Source organism: Petromyzon marinus, chromosome 15 (assembly GCF_048934315.1).
Source record: "Petromyzon marinus isolate PM22_M1 ecotype Great Lakes invasive population chromosome 15, UKy_Petmar_22M1.pri1.0, whole genome shotgun sequence".
Taxonomy (NCBI): Eukaryota; Metazoa; Chordata; class Hyperoartia; order Petromyzontiformes; family Petromyzontidae; genus Petromyzon; species Petromyzon marinus.
Window position 1 is genome coordinate 15,896,107 of NC_133681.1, and position 16,521 is coordinate 15,912,627.

Below are 16,521 nucleotides of genomic sequence, written 5' to 3' on the forward strand. Positions count from 1 at the left end.
CGTAGGTAAAACAAATTAAAATAAATTGAAATAAAATGAAAGAAACAATTAAAACACGACGTTTCGGAGGCAAAGCAAGCTTCCGTCTTCAGGTGGGACCAGTCACAGCAAAATCACTGAACCAAGTGGTGAGGTTCTGGGAACCTCGAGCTTAAATACGGGTTGAGGGGGGGGGTGTGGGAGGGGCCATGTAGGGGACTTTAGTGGAGTGTGGAGCTGAGTTAATCCGTCTTTTGTTGTGTAGATGGGTCATTGTGTGTGTGCAATATAAACGGAAAAAAATAGAAGAAAATAAAAGAAGATTGTCGAGGATGTGCTGTACGGGGGCAGTAGAAAAAAGGGAAATAGAAAAGTTCGGAAAAAAATGTTTGGTATACCACTGCTTGAAATTGCTGTTAGAAATATCAAGCAGTGGTATACCAAACATATTTTTTCCCGAACTTTTCTTTAAAAGGTATCTGTAAAAAATTGTGAATCGTATTTAGAGACAAAGGCAAAGAATGTAAAGCATCTAACCTAACCGCCCCCCCCTAATTTTTGTTTACTGGAATCACAACAAAACAATTTGCCTTCACATAGCTGGTAAATGTAACCACGTCTTAATACGCCGTAGAGAAACGGAGAGAGACAGTCGGTCATAGGCAGAGGAGAAGAGGAGGATCTTGAGAATAATGGACTTGAATAGCAGTTGAGGGGGAGGGGGGTCAGAATAATCTCATTTAAGGAAACATACACTGAGATAATCATACCCGTTAACCCCTTATCAGTGCCTACCTTATTACAAACCAATTTATACCTCATTGGATCACCGTGTGCCCTTATAAATCTCAACGTTCATCCTACAAAGTCACCTCACAAGGGAGAAACACAAACAAATAGACAAAACAATGTTTGCTCGTATTGAAACGGCTGTACGCCGTATGGACCTGAAAACTCTATTTCCCCCGTACAAGAATACGGGGTAAACCGTACGGGTTGACGGGCGTTGAGGATCGACTTTCCCCTGTGGAGCTCCGTGGTTTGTGAGATCGCGTCGCTCAAGAGGCAGCGGCGCGCCCGCGTACGGACCGGCGGCACGGCTGTAGCACAGCCACCGCCGCTCGCCACGCTCACCTCGTCGTCCTTCTGGCGGCTCATGTTGGTGGTGATGAAGCGCAGGAAGTGGCGCATCATGGTGAGCAGCGTGGAGTAGCGTGTGCGCAGATCCACGTACTGCGCGCGCGATGGGGTTGACAACGTCGACGGGGAGGAGTGGGGGGGGGGGGTGTGGGGGGTGGGGAGGGTCACGTGATAAGCCACTTCGTTGAACTATTGTTTGTGGCCAGGCCGCTTCTGATAAGGAACTAATAGCTCAGTGGGCCTTACCTGGTGATTACAACCAGCTTCATCAGGCGATTTTCCATTATTGTGTAGAAGTCTTCCTGTTTCGGTCTTAGAAACGTCATACTCAAATTGTAAATGTTGTGGATTTACTCTCCAACACACCAGTGTGCTGAAATAGTAATTGGCATGTATTGTTCACTTGACAAACCTTACTAATTGGCTGTTTCGGGTAGTGGCGAATATAACGACACAATTATTGTAACGCGATCTAACCCTCGAAAAAAACCTTAATTATGGGAAGATAAACATGTCACAGCCCCGGAGGAGGGGGAAAAATCTTCGTGTAAACGCACGGGACCAGCTCACCTCGTTGGTGACGATGTCCGACGCAGAGTGGTGAATGCCCTTCCTCTGCGGAAGCCTGTGGTACTTCTCCACCTGACCTCGGAAAGTCATGAGCAGCACCTCGTAGTCCTGCAGAGAAACGAATGTATACGCGCCATTCGGTCACGATACGTTGAGAGACGTTCTTTTGAACGTGTGCGCGTACGGCTGTTTCGTCAATCTACTGCTGGATGAGGGCCTCCGTGATGTTGTGCGGGTCGTAGGGGTAACTTGAGCTCATCACGCTGGTCGGTGTGAGTTAGTGAAGGCTGGGGGCACAGACATGTGAGCATAGAAATTGCGGGACCATGAATTTTGCTGTGCCCCCCTCTGTTGATGACAATGGATCCTGCCTAGCTGCAGCCTATAACACCTGTGTTAATAATACTACTGTCATTTGATATAGCACCATTCATGCTAAAAGCATCCTATAACGCTGTACATTAATTACATATAAGGGACCAAATCCCATATATAGCCACTATAAGCAACATCTAAAATGAATAAACAAATGAAGAATTGGCACCAAAACAATAAAGCGCATTCATTACACAGACAAATTCACAGCTGAACTACATTTAGCATTAAATCCTTTATATTGTGTTTTGAGTTTTGAACTATGCCTTATACTTGCATTTTAAAATGAACACAACCTGTATTTGAGTAAAATCTAAGGGACTCTTTAAAAGTGTAATTATTTTCAATGGTTAACATTCTCATATCATACAGGGTTCTGTATTATTGATCCTTTATCACGTTTGATGTATCGCTATGTGGTCCTCTCTAGAAAATGATGTGGCTACTCTCAATGGGCTCTCGTGTGGTTATAAATAATTTCTACGAATAAAATGAATCACACATTATGGACTGAATATTTGTACAGCTCAGTGTAAGTCATACATTCAAATTGCCCTATAACATGTGTTTCTGCTAAATTGAATGTCAGTCCACACTTCATGCTGTCTTTGTGGATGGCCTGAATCATAAAATAGAAATCTATATCGCATTGTGTATTAATAAACAGGCCATTAAATTGTGAATTGTAAAATTGCACACATCACAAAGTGAGCAACATTTCCAATTGCAAAGTTGTTTAATGATCTATTCCAGCAATTACGGAACTTTTGCACGTTAACTCTGCATGCATATTTCACAGCGTCATTTCATTTCAGTTCCTCTCCACGTGTGTCCTGGGGGAAATGTAAGTCAACAAAGGCAGGCGGACATCACATATCTTTGTTCTAAAGTTAGATTTAGGATTTTTTTTTCTTCCCCAGACTGAACAAATTATCTCTCGCACTGCGCCAAAAGCAGAATGACCCAAGTGTGAGATGTGTAAATGTTAAGATAAAAAAACAATTGTCTTAATCGTTCAACTTAATTGCTTTCCATTGGTGTGCATTACAATGATCCACGCCTCATTAGGTATGTAAAGGAAGTGCTGAGTCCCAGTGCTGTAAATGGTGCAGCCCTGCAATTGCTTGCCTACGCCACTGCTGGCAAAAGGGCCTCCCCCGCTAGATAGAGCTCTAGAGAGTTCCCAGAGATATTATTTAGCCGACTCTTCCACACCGGCCAGACGTATTGGAAGAAGAGGTGGCAGCACTCACATCTTAGCCCCGCCACTCACGACCTGCCGGTCGCCTTAGTGTGGCGCCACAGTGCCGAGATGTTAACAACCTCGCTTGGTATACAGGAGGTCATCGGTTCAATCCCGACCCTGACGCTTGTATATTTGGAGTTTGCATGTTCTCTCCGTGGTCGCATGGATTTTTATCCAGGCTCTCTGGTTTCCCCTCCATATTTAGAAATACAGAAAAACCTTGGATTGTGAGCATAATTCGTTCCGGAAACGCGTTTGAAATCCAAAGCACTCGCATATCAAAGCACTCGTATATCAGTTGTGATCACGTGACGCTCGGCAGACAAAGCGTATACGTATTACTACTCGTATTGCAAGACCTCGCTCGTTTATCAAATTAATATTTATTTGAAATTTTTGCTCGTCTTGCAAAACACTCGAAGACCAAGTTACTCGCAATCCAAGGTTTTACTGTATGCACGATTTGCTTGCTACCAATTCCAAGTCGTAAGCCACCTCGTTGAGATATCATTTGTGGCCAGGTCGCTTCTGAAAAAAGAGCTAATAGCTCAGTGAGCCTTACCTGATGAAATAAAAACAATTGGTTGTAATAAGTATTAACAGTGTGGTGGACCCACTTATACTTCCGTGTGGACAGGGGTGGCGGGTATTTAAGAAACGTGCACCACTGTTTGAACAGCCGCACCAGGAGATGGGAACCGGTTGACCTCGGCCTCGCAAGTCGAGGGTGGTGACCATTACTCCACGGACGGCATCCGTCACCAGCGCTGCGCTTGTTAATGCGTTTACCTTCACTCCGGATGCGAAATCTTCCGAGTACCTCTGGCACTCGTTGACTTTGCAGTCGTTCAGTTCAACCTCCTCCGCAAGTTTCTGCCGCCGTAAATGGAATAAAACAGGGAGAAGAATGGCATCATGTTCCCGTTAAAATACAGATATGTTGAGGGCAGGAATCCGAGAGAATGATTCTGAGAGAGCGAGCCCTGCTTGGTGCACGCGATTCGCTGCAGTGAGGTTTGCTATACTGTGACCTGTGACGGAAGATCATCAGGCGGTTTCCACCACCAACAAGGAAAGTTGACCGCAAAAAGCCTTGTGGGGAGGGGGTGGTGTGGGGGGTACGAATTTGGGGAGGGGGGTGGTGTGGGGGGTAAGAATGTGGGGAGGGGGTGGTGTGGGGGGTAAGAATGTGGGGAGGGGTGGTGTGGGGGGCAAGAATGTGGGGAGGGGGTGGTGTGGGGGGTATGAATGTGGGGAGGGGGTGGTGTGGGGGGTAAGAATGTGGGGAGGGGGTGGTGTGGGTGGTACAAATTTGCTGCTTCGAGCTTTCCCTCACCCTCTGCAGGCCGATCTGCTCGGTGATGGCACGCGCATCCTGCTGGGGCATGCTCTCGATCTGCTCCTGCCTCTCCATCGCCTGCCCCAGCCACGGGTTGAGCGCCGCGTGGGAGTCCTTGTAGGACTTCAGCATCCGGCCGAGGCTGTCAAGGTTCTGGTTCCTGTGAGAGAACGCATGAGTACAGCACACGGTGCCGAGCGGATCAGACGCGGTGCTTGTAGCGCCATGGTTGCGATGTGCTGTTGGGCACGGTGATGTCCGACGTTTCATCCCGAGCATTGGCAGCTTCTTCAGGAACTGAACTGAACTACATTAAAACAAGGAGGCTGTCGTGACTAATTTTACGATTATTAATTGAAAAAAAACATATCTATTGTGAAATATACGTAAGTATGTTGAACTTCTTTCGCACCGTCGTAGCCAACCGTGCTAATCGAAGGTGCGGGGGGGGGGGGACAACAAACTAAACATAAAAATGAGTTCTATAGAAATGAGTCCCATCAAGTTTTCACAGCGATCATTGCTCCGATGGCCACACATAGTGGCCTGCTCTTGCAAACGCCACCAGGGGCTTTCTTTAAACCTCCACTGTGTGCAGCAGATGGCAGCATTAATCAGGATGTGGGCCTCCCCACCCCACCCGCGCCCTCCCCCGTGGACCCCCCAAATTTGAACCACGACCCTCTGTGAACAAAAAAAATTCTCCAGCGCGGGAGAATTGTGCTGACGGGGCATGCGGGCGCGGAATGTCACCTGGCGTCGATCTGCTCGCGGACGGCGCGCCAACGCTCGGCCAGGTCCGAGGACCGCGAGCGCCAGCCCTCCAGGTTGGGGTCCCTGCGGCTGTGCGTCTTGGTCAGCTGATCGTTGGCTGCCCGGGCCTGGACCAGCTGCCTGTCAAGGTCGGAGAACACCTCCTGCTTCTGGTTGACCTCAGCTCGCAGTTGCTGCCCAGGGGGGGAAACAAAAACAAAAACGCAACCTCAGGCACCGGCGTGACCACGTTTTGAAAATATTTACAATTCGTCGGCTAGAGATGTTGTCTTTCCCCCACACCTCCGATTAGCACGGTTGGCTATGTATATTGTAGTTCAACATACATGTGTATCTATGAGCGACAACGACCATTTGTATAGCCAGCTGCAATCAGCCCGTCCCTATGGACAAGGGTTCATCTTTATAAACTAGTCTACAATAAAAAGGCAAAGCACAGGTGGCTCGAAGCCTCGTTAGGATTCGTCATCTTTATGTTGGTGTATATATATATCTCCATTATTGTACGTTAATAGCACGTTCAATGGCAAGTTGCCTTTCTTTGTACAATTGAAATCCCATCATTTAACACGAGACAAAAAAAGTATTTGATGGAATTAGCTAAGATATAACACCTGTGAACTACTGGACTAGATCTTATGGACATACGTGAACCACTGGACATCTGTGAACCACTGGACATCTGTGACAAAAAGAGCTTCATAGCTCATCGGATTTCTCCACTACAAATATAGATGTTGCTTCAGATTCTGGTAACATGTCATAAAATATAACATTTGGGTGGCATTAGCCAAAATATAAGTGGACCTATCAACAAGTGGTGTCTAGCGACTGAGCGTGCAAGTAGTGGAACTACATCATGGCCCACTGGACCAGAGGGCCACGGGCCCCCCGGGCTACGAAGAGTGGGGGTGGGAGGTGGTGGGGGGGAAGGTGGACAGGAGTTCCCGTTTCATCCCTTGTACTCGGGGGGGGGGGGGGGGGGTGGGGGCCCAGCACAAAGTTGACGCGAACGCCCAGCGCCTCACCTTGAGCATATTTCTGTAGTCTTCAATGCCGCGCACGTCCGCCGGAGAGGTTTCTTCCTCCACCAACTTGGCCTCGATTCCACGCACCACTGGCTCGGCCGCGATGGTGCTCTGCACCAGGCCATCCATGGCCTTCAGTCTGAGTGGACAAGACCAGAGGCAATGCGAGTCCCCAAAGAAGCCACTTTCGTTCAATACTCCACGCACAAATTGTGAACGTTGACGTCAATTCTCTTTCACGCTTTCCATTTGTTTAACACGTAGGTTTTCGCGACCAATATCATCCATAATATAGGTATTTTTGGGTTAGATCGCGTACATATAAATGTGTCTTATATTTCCGCGAGCTTTCCATAAGCTTTTAACAAAGTGTTTACGCATTAGCCTCGTCCGTCCGTCTATAAAGATATGATATTCCATATGACGTTCGGGAATCACCCGACTGGTAAATGGTCAAATTGATTTGGATTGTGAAAACGAGCTTCATAGCCCCAACGGAATCCTACAGTATAAATACAGATTCTGATTATGATCGAAGAGTTGCCCAAAACTTGAAGACAAAATAGCAGAGTAGAAAGTACTGTTCACATATGTGTAAAGTTTTTGCCCTGACAGCTTCCCATCAATATCTATACTGGTAAAGAAAAACTTCTTAGGACAAACTAATGTTGGAAAATGTCAGTCAAACCATGTACAAGTACATTTTTGTTATCATCAACTGCATATCAGTTTTGTTGTTGGGAGTCATATGGCTAAGAAAGGTCCTCATGGGAAATGTCTTCAGTCATCAGTGAGTCACAAAGAAAATGCCATTGTAGATGGCTGCTCTTCTTCATTCTCTGTACAGGGCAAGCAAATTCTCAGATCTATTTCTAATGTTTATCCATCACAGACGCAACGAGTCAAATACAAGGAACAAACGGAAGAAATTTGCATCGTGTTTTTCTTTTGTGCCGTTTCCGGTGGCTGGGTTGGGATCGTCAAATCGCTACACTTCACAGAAGATTTAACCCATTGTGAAATATAAATTGCTACCAAGCACCATCTTAAAATAGATTGTAAGAAAAAAAACGGTGGCATCATGGCCGAGAGAAGAGCTCGAGGCGGACCGCTCCTCCTACCACACATGTTAAGTAAACGACGCCTTTTACAATAAAATGTTGGTTAACTTACTTCTTCCCCGTCCCCTCTAACCACCCCCTCATATACAGGGTGTTTCAAAAACAGTTTAACACTTCCGAGAATTTGCAACAATACCACAAGAAACGTGCTGCTGCCTCCGGGCTCTGGAGACCACCTGGAGAAGATTCCAGGCACGCGCTGGCAATGATGGCGAACAAATGGAGACTCTGACTTTTTGAAGCTATTAATATTACATTTCTTATCATGTTGCAATGTATTATCCGTTCTTTTTCCATTAAAAACGATAGTCCCATATAAGTGTTAAAACATTTTTTGAAGCACCCTGTATATAAAAGCCCTCACTCACCCCCACCCGACAGAAGATCCCTACAAGTTGGGGTGTCGAGCCTTCCACCCCGCCACCTACGTATGATTCTGAAGCACCGTAATTCCTCCCGCCCTGCGTTTTTTGTCTCTCTCCTTATCCTGAAACCACCGGCGCGCTGTACCGGGCTTGCGCGCTTACCAAACACACAAAAAAAAACGTAAGCAAAGGGAAAGTGCCGCGCTGGCTCGCGTTACCACGGTTACTCACTCTTGTGTCGCCATGGTGGAGAGGCTGTAGACTTGGTCCAGACGCTGGGCCGTGCGCTGCAAGTGAGCGGTGATCGCCGGAGGGGCCGACGGAATCAGCATGAGGGTGACCTTCTCCTTCACCCTCTGGAAGTCATTGCGAGCACCGTCCACCTCCTGGTGCACTCTCTGGACACGGCCCCACCAACGCACCCAGGTCAGTGTCGTCGCGATCGCCTCTGCTGGGAGTACGTGTCCATGCTCCCCGCCTTCACCAACCGATGCTGACCAGCGTGGTGAAGTGGGACAGGCAAACCAATCCCTACCCCCCCCCCTTACTGTGACCTGCATGGCATGGGCAGGCCCTCATTCAGCAGTGGATTAACAAAGGATTGTATGTGTGGCAAGCTGTTAACTATGTCGCCTGGTACACAGGAGGTCATGGGTTCGATCCTGATCCTGGTGCCTCTCTATTTGGAGTTGTTCTCCTCGTGATCACGTGGATTTTTCTCCAGGTTGTACGCTTTACACATTTAATAATTAATATGACAACATAGCCTACATGCATTTAGAGTATTTGGCTGCAATACATTTCCACACAATGAGCCACTTCGTTGAGCTATCATTTGTGGCCAGGCCGCTTCTGGAAAAAGAGCTACGTAGCTCGGTGGGCCTCACCTGGTGAAATAGGAAATAGTTCAGTTCATAAGTTGTGTTTGGTTCCACCTCTGAAATTGCTCACCTGCAGTTCGGAAATGCGCTTGGCACTCTCCTGCGGGGGGTTCTGCTCCAGCATGGTGTTCACCTTCTCCACAATGCGCTCCTCATAGCTGTCGAGGCGCTGCGAGACGCTCTGGCACTCGTTGACGCACGTCTGGCTCAGGGTCTCCACCTGGGAGGCTGCAGCCGCAGGGCGATGGAGACGCAGAGGACAGGATGGGTCAGAGTGTAGTTCTGCTCTTCTCTCTCCTCCTCCAACGTACAGGGTTAGCACGACGGGAGGTATGTATTTATGTACTGTATATTGAACTTATTTCACACCATAAGTAGCCAACTGTGCTAATTGGAGGTGCGGGGAAATGACAACAAACTAAACACAAAAAGCAGTTTTAAAGAAATTCGTTTTCAATATAGATTTAAAAATTCAAGGCTCCAGTGGCTTGCTAATATCGATGGGTAATAGTGTAGTTTTGCTACTCTTCCTCGTCCACCGCGCGGGGTTAAGGTGATGCGAGTTGGCGGCCGGGGGGAGAGGTGGGCAGTGGTGAGGAAGGGCAGTGCTGTCCCAGTGGCGGAGGAGGGGGAGGAGGAGCGCGACGACGCTTCGATGACTCGTCGGTTAAAATCGATCCTCGACAGTCACGACAGGCGCGTCGCCGCGTGTCAGAATGAATCACAATTCGTGCAACTTACGCGACGCTTTGCGTTTCTCCTCGACCCTCGACCGACCCATACTAACCAACGTGGTGACGGGTGGACGACCCCCTCACGATTTGCCTCGGTATGGGGAGGCTCTGATTCGGCAGCGCATTGACTAAAGGCTGTAACAGGTGCAATTCTAATGGGGATTTATTTCCGAGTTGGTGCATGGCTCACCGTGTCGCTGCCGCTCGCGATTAAGGCAACGTGATAACAAAATGAATAAAGCTTTATTGAAATAACAGTGGCATATGTTGGCTGTGGATAAAATCTGCAGGTGTTGAAAAGCACCGAATTCTCCTGTAGATCACAACCCATGAGCACAGAGAGCACCCCCTTGTGCAGTGCTTTACCCGTGAAGTATCGACGGTTCAATGTTAATGTGCAGTTTTATTGAGGGACTGCGTGTTGCCTTGGTGTGGTCTGGGACAATTTTGTTGTTGTTTTTGCTGCCACGCTTGCGTTTAGTGTTGAAAAATCGGCAGGAATTAATGTACTCATATGCATTATTATCTTTATTGACCTTTTCTCTATTTTGCACTGCTATCGTTTTTTTTTCTTCCTATTGTTTGTTATAACTTTTGGCCCACCCCTATGGAACATCTAAATAAAAAAAGAGCCTTAAACAGCTCATTGGATTCCTCCTCCTGCAGTCGGATCCTGAGCTCAGCGTTGTCGAGTGCCATTCGTATGGACTGGAGCGGAGCGGATTGGAGCGGCGCATGTGGAGGGGGGGCTTGTGGAGAGGGGGGGCTTATGGGGGGGGGGGCTTGTGGGGGGGGGCTTGTGGGGGGGGGGGCTTGTAGGGGGGGGCTTGTGGGGGGGTGGGGCCTGTGGGGAGGTGGGGCTTGTGGGGAGATGGGGCTTGTGGAGAGGGGAGTGGGGGGCTTGTGAAGGGGGGACTTGTAGGGGGGGCATATGGAGGGGGGGCATATGGGGGGGGCTTGTGAGGGGGTGGGGCTTGTGGAGAGGGGCTTGTGGAGGGGGCGGGGAGAGGGGGGGGCGAGGGGGGGGACGCCCACCCTTGTCGACGCTCTCCAGCAGGCTGCGGTAGTGCTTGCGGCACTCCTCCACCTCGGACTCGGCGCGGCCTCGCTCGGTGCGGCCCAGCGCCGGGCAGCCCTGCGCCACCTTGAGGAAGTCGCGGTAGTGCTCCTCAAGGCTTTCGACCGTCGCCTTGCTCTCCGCTCGCGGAATCGCTTTGAACTGCACGCGGGTGAACGCGACGCACACGGCGGTCAGCATGCTTCCTCCTCCTTCTATTTCCCCATCACGTTCTTGCTCTCTCTCCTCGCCCTCCTTCACCGCAACAAGCTGCCCCCTCCGCCATTAGCTCACTAGTTTCTGCTCCTCTCTCAAAACTCACTTTTCTCCCTTCTAAACACTCCCCCTTCTAACCACTACTAACCACTTCTAACCACTCATCTCTGGCCAAACATCCATTGAGATTATTTATATTATTCTGGTGCTGTAAATGTCCAAATGATGGGCCACTTTGTTGAGCTATAATTTGTGGCCCACGTCGCTTCTGAAAAAATAAGTTAATACCTCAGTGGCCTTTGCCTGGTAGGATGGGAGGTGGTTTAGTGTTGTATTTGTTTGTGCTTGGGTGATGTGTTTACCTTTGTCGTACTTTGCACTACTGTCAATTAGTTGTACTGTTTGTTGTAACGTTCTTACCCACTCCTATCGGACATCTGTGAAAGAGGAGCTTTGTAGCGAATCAGATTCCTCCAGTATTAATAAATATTCTCATTCTGATCTCCCCCTTCTAACCACGACCATTCCTGCTCCCTCTTCATAATATTGCCCTATGGCTACCACTCATTTCCCATCCACCCAATTCATTCATCATCATCATTATTTACTCTTGCCAATGTTTATTTTACATAATTCACGCATCACATGTTCCTCTCGTCTATTTTATTCACATCTTCACCGTTACATTCATCTGTACCGTTGTTCATTCTCTGTAAAGCCCCTTGGTCTGGGCATCAGTCAACGGCGTGATATAAATTACAATAAGATCAGATACTGGACACGGTAAAGGTGCAGCCCTGAATTTTCTTGTTCATGCCAATGCTGGTGGAAGGGCCTCCAATAGATGGGAGGCTTTAGAGAGAGCCCTTTTCAGACAGTATTTGGCCTACTTTTCCAAGCTGGCCAAACATCTCGGAAGCACCCACACTATACTCCACCACGAGCGGCCTGCCAATTGACTAATCGCGGTGAACCTAATCGTACTGCCGGTTGACGGAATTTGTAGGAATTACAAAACTTGCCCATTGTTTCAACTGCGGCGCTGGGAGATTCAACCTGCAACCTCTGGGTTGCGAGTCCAGCGTGCCAACCATCACACCACACAAGCAGCATCCCATTGACAGACTCCGTCGTGACGTTGCGCAATGCCACACTTGCAGGAGCGTGTTACGAGTGCGGGGGTAGGGGGTGCCTGGGCCCCCCCTGGTGGCCAAAGCTACGGGTTGGGTGCCCTCTTGACAACCACCGTGAGATTTGTTTTCAACAACAGTGTCAAAAAACTAAAGAAAAATTCAAATTGGAGCATCCCTGGAGCGTTAAATCTTGGAGGCCGTCAGCGTAACGATGTGATTAGGCAAGAGGAGGCGCGATATCTAATAACCTTGGTGCAACTGTGTGAGACCAATTAACTATTGGGGCCCCACCTGACCACTTGCCACACCCCTTGAGCCGACAATGAAGTCACCAAGTCACTACGCCACTAGACAACTGCGCCCATTTGTACTTGTGTAGAGGTGTTAACTACGCGCTGTTGCATAACCTGCATTGCCACCAGGGCAGTGCAGCATTACCCCTGGGTACAACGGTTGGGGTCAGTCGAGGTGAAACAGATCGTGGCCAGGGTTTGGTGCGAACCAATCAGACGGTTCCACGTGAGAATGTATGATTGGTTCTACCTGGCCACGAAGGGGTATAAGACGGGTGACCCAACGGACCTCGGGGAGTTCTCTCCCTGCACGAAGATAGAAGACTGGGCTGAAGCCTAGCTAGGACCCTGGACCAGCCTTCCAGCCCTTCTAAGGGCTAAGGCTCGGCATACCCAGTGGTCAGGACCCACCGGGCCAGCGGTGGGTCAGATAGCCTCCCCTAGGTCCTAGCCGGAGGACTAGGATAGCGGTAGACATGTGAGTCCCGCCAGGTCCGGAGGCTGTGTGCCTCCTTAGGTATCAAGGAGGTTAGCGGTAGACGTGTGAGTCCCGCCAGGTCCGGAGGCTGTACCTCCCTAGGGTATCGGGTGAGGGGATCGAATATCCCTCTGTGTGTGGTTAAGCGTTGTATAAGGAAATAATACAATAAACAGAGTGTGCCTCCTAAAGAAGTCTGCTCGTCCTTACAACACTACACTTGTAATTGCTTTCCGGTGGAACCGGCTCCGTCCGGGACCATTCACAGCGTTGCCTCTTCCCTCCACCCCCCACCCCGACACCTGGCTCCTAGCTCGCTCGACGTACCGACTCGGTGGTCCACGAGCGAATGTTCTTGGTGTTTGCCAAGAGCTGGTGCCAGGCGAGGAGGCCCTGCAGTGCCGCCAAGCGCTTCTCGTAAGCCGCCGCAACTCTGTCGTACAGCTGCTGAATCCTGCAGCCAATGGGGGCAAAATTAGGGAAGGGGGGGGGACATGAGATTGGTGGATGCCTTAGCTGCGAACTTATCTGGTCGCCGGCGCAACTGCCTCGCAAATCTCACGGGCACGGGAAATTCCACGGTTACGGAGTTACGGGACCAAAGTAGGCGTACGATACGTGCGGTCCTTTTGTCAATAGACTTCAGGATGAAGACTTGGTTGATCAAGGGGGTTGTTTAGCTATGCGTCATTCTGCTGGTTAGTGTGGGTTGGTGTCGAGGAAAAGGCCAGTACCGGTTCAGTTTTTTTGTGTTTAATTTGTTGTCCTTCCCCCGCACCTCCGATTAGCACGGTTGGCTACATACGGTGCGAAAAAAGTTCAACGTACATACGTGCAGATATCACTCGTTACCGCTGTCAGCCATGACTGTGAATCGAACTCAGGTAGCCAGATTGATAGTGCAGTGCGTGAACCACTGAAACGGTAGTTAACATCTCGCCACCATGGCACAAGAGCAATCGACCGTCGACGCAATGCTAACGCAACCGCCGGCGGGATCGCGCATGCGTGCGTGCGCGTGCGTGCGCTTTCTGTGCACTCACCCCCGCGCCGTCTCAGACTGCTCCGGTGTCTTGGTGCGCGCGCTCAGCTGTCCGATGCGGATATTGTATTCCATCATCTTATGCTGTATGTCCTGCGATCACACATTTCAAACTGACGCCTTCAGTAGTTGCTGAGCGTGGCCGGCGCGGGCGCCCACGCGTTTGTTTTTATATACTGTATCACCCGTGGGCGAGTGGCGGAACGAGTGGACGCCCGTCAATCACGGCCTCGAGCAGGCGTCGTTGATTGGCGGGTGGACCGATCCCTGATGTCCTGCTGCTGGACAAGAGCTTCTAATCTTTAATGCATGTTTTTAGTTCATTTTAATTTTATTTTTCCTCAAAAAACATATATATTCTAGTCAATGGTCATTTTTATTTTAAGATTATACGTGTATCCCTTGTAGCCCCAAAAGAGAAAAAAAACGGACGAGCTATTGGGCACAATATGTAACCTTGTCAAGAAATAAATTGAAATATACATTTTCTAAAATCCTAAAAGAAAACAAAGCTGCGAACCAAATTATTTCAGGATAATTTATTTGCATGGAAAATTGTCCATAGCTCGTAGTAAAATTCTATTTTATTAAATTATTTGGAAACGGACAAAATCTGTCCCATGACAAGCAGCGATTTGTGGCGCAGAACACCGCGGGGTTGCCATCGGTCCCGGGGCTCCCAGAATCATCCTCTCTCTTGGTGGAAGCTCTTCTGTGAAAGCCTTCCCGTTTTTTTTGTCAGTTGCATCATAATACGCCACTCAAGACAGTTACAAGCAGTTCTGTTCTCCCCCGGTGCCGCTATATTCTTCTTCACATGAAATACTATTACCAGTTTTATACATATACAGTGAGGGAAAAAAGCATTTGATCCCCTGCTGATTTTGTACGTTTGCCCACTGACAAAGAAATTATCAGTCTATAATTTTAATGGTAGGTTTATTTGAACAGTGAGAGACAGAATAACAATAAAATCCAGAAAAACGAATGTCAAAAATGTTATAAATTGATTTGCATTTTAATGAGGGAAATAAGTATTTGACCCCCTCTCAATCAGAAAGATTTCTGGCTCTCAGGTGTCTTTTATACAGGTAACGAGCTGAGATTAGGAGCACACTCTTAAAGGGAGTGCTCCTAATCTCAGCTTACCTGTATAAAAGACACCTGTCCACAGAAGCAATCAATCAATCAGATTCCAAACTCTCCACCATGGCCAAGACAAAAGAGCTCTCCAAGGATGTCAGGGACAAGATTGTAGACCTACACAAGGCTGGAATGGGCTACAAGACCAATGCCAAGCAGCTTGGTGAGAAGGTGACAACAGTTGGTGCGATTATTCGCAAATGGAAGAAACATAAAAGAACTGTCAATCTCCCTCGGCTTGGGGCTCCATGCAAGATCTCACCTTGTGGAGTTGCAGTGATCATGAGAACGGTGAGGAATCGGCCCAGAACTATACGGGAGGATCTTGTCAATGATCTCAAGGCAGCTGGGACCATAGTCACCAAGAAAACAATTGGTAACACTATGCCGTGAAGGACTGAAATCCTGCAGCGCCCACAAGGTCCCCCTGCTCAAGAAAGCACATATACATGCCCGTCTGAAGTTTGCCAATGAACATCTGAATGATTCAGAGGACAACTGGGTGAAAGTGTTGTGGTCAGATGAGACCAAAATGGAGCTCTTTGGCATCAACGCAACTCGCCGTGTTTGGAGGAGGAGGAATGCTCACTATGACCCCAAGAACACCATCCCCACCGTCAAACATGGAGGTGGAAACATTATGCTTTGGGGGTGTTTTTCTGCTAAGGGGACAGGACAACTTCACCGCATCAAAGGGACGATAGACGGGGCCATGTATCGTCAAATCTTGGGTGAGAACCTCCTTCCCTCAGCCAGGGCATTGAAAATGGGTCGTGGATGGGTATTCCAGCATGACAATACACGGCCAAGGCAACAGAGGAGTGGCTCCAGAAGAAGCACATTAAGGAACTGGAGTGGCCTAGCCAGTCTCCAGACCTTAATCCCATAGAATATCTGTGGAGGGAACTGAAGGTTCGAGTTGCCAAACGTCAGCCTCGAAACCTTAATGACTTGGAGAAGATCTGCAAAGAGGAGTGGGACAAAATCCCTCCTGAGATATGTGCAAACCTGGTGGCGAACTACAAGAAACGTCTGACCTCTGTGATTGCCAACAAGGGTTTTGCCACCAAGTACTAAGTTATGTTTTTGCAGAGGGGTCAAAAATATCTATTTTCCTCATTAAAATGCAAATCAATTTATAACATTTTTGACATGCGTTTTTACTAATTTTGTTGTTGTTATTCTGTCTCTCATTGTTCAAATAAACCTACCATTAAAATTATAGACTGATCATTTCTTTGTCAGTGGGCAAACGTACAAAATCAGCAGGGGATCAAATACTTTTTCCCTCACTGTATACAGTACCACTGACATAGCAACGCTCGTATGAGCATTAATACGGACTTGCTTCCCCACTTCCAGCGAGCGAAGGAGAGCAATAACAGCACGCAAAGGTGTGCTCGCAGGCAACAGGAAGTCACGACTACCACTGTGCCTCACACGCACGTCATGTGACCACCACATTGCATGTGCAGAGCTCTTGCAGTTGCATAACAGCTGGCAGTAGCAACACCCTCAATAGCCATAGCCGTTTGCATGTGGAACTCCTTTTGCACCACACGTAGCTAACCGTGCGAATCGGAGGTGCGGTGTTTGCGAGCACACAT

At 48.6% G+C, this 16,521-nt stretch overlaps 1 protein-coding gene across 2 annotated transcripts in view; it reads right to left on the reverse strand.

The window, feature by feature from the left end:
• LOC116942725 (uncharacterized) overlaps positions 1–16,521 on the reverse strand; it is a 109,192-nt gene that overhangs the window by 20,822 nt on the left and 71,849 nt on the right. For both annotated transcript variants that reach the window (XM_032955011.2, XM_032955010.2), the window contains exons 37-47: positions 13,773–13,864; positions 13,057–13,183; positions 10,588–10,771; positions 8,889–9,046; positions 8,169–8,335; positions 6,452–6,590; positions 5,403–5,596; positions 4,647–4,809; positions 4,100–4,183; positions 1,690–1,797; positions 1,114–1,212 (exon numbers count right to left, since the gene is read on the reverse strand). In XM_032955011.2, the coding sequence (XP_032810902.1) occupies positions 1,114–1,212; positions 1,690–1,797; positions 4,100–4,183; positions 4,647–4,809; positions 5,403–5,596; positions 6,452–6,590; positions 8,169–8,335; positions 8,889–9,046; positions 10,588–10,771; positions 13,057–13,183; positions 13,773–13,864 (1,515 nt within the window). The remainder of the gene's footprint in view (positions 1–1,113; positions 1,213–1,689; positions 1,798–4,099; positions 4,184–4,646; positions 4,810–5,402; positions 5,597–6,451; positions 6,591–8,168; positions 8,336–8,888; positions 9,047–10,587; positions 10,772–13,056; positions 13,184–13,772; positions 13,865–16,521) is intronic.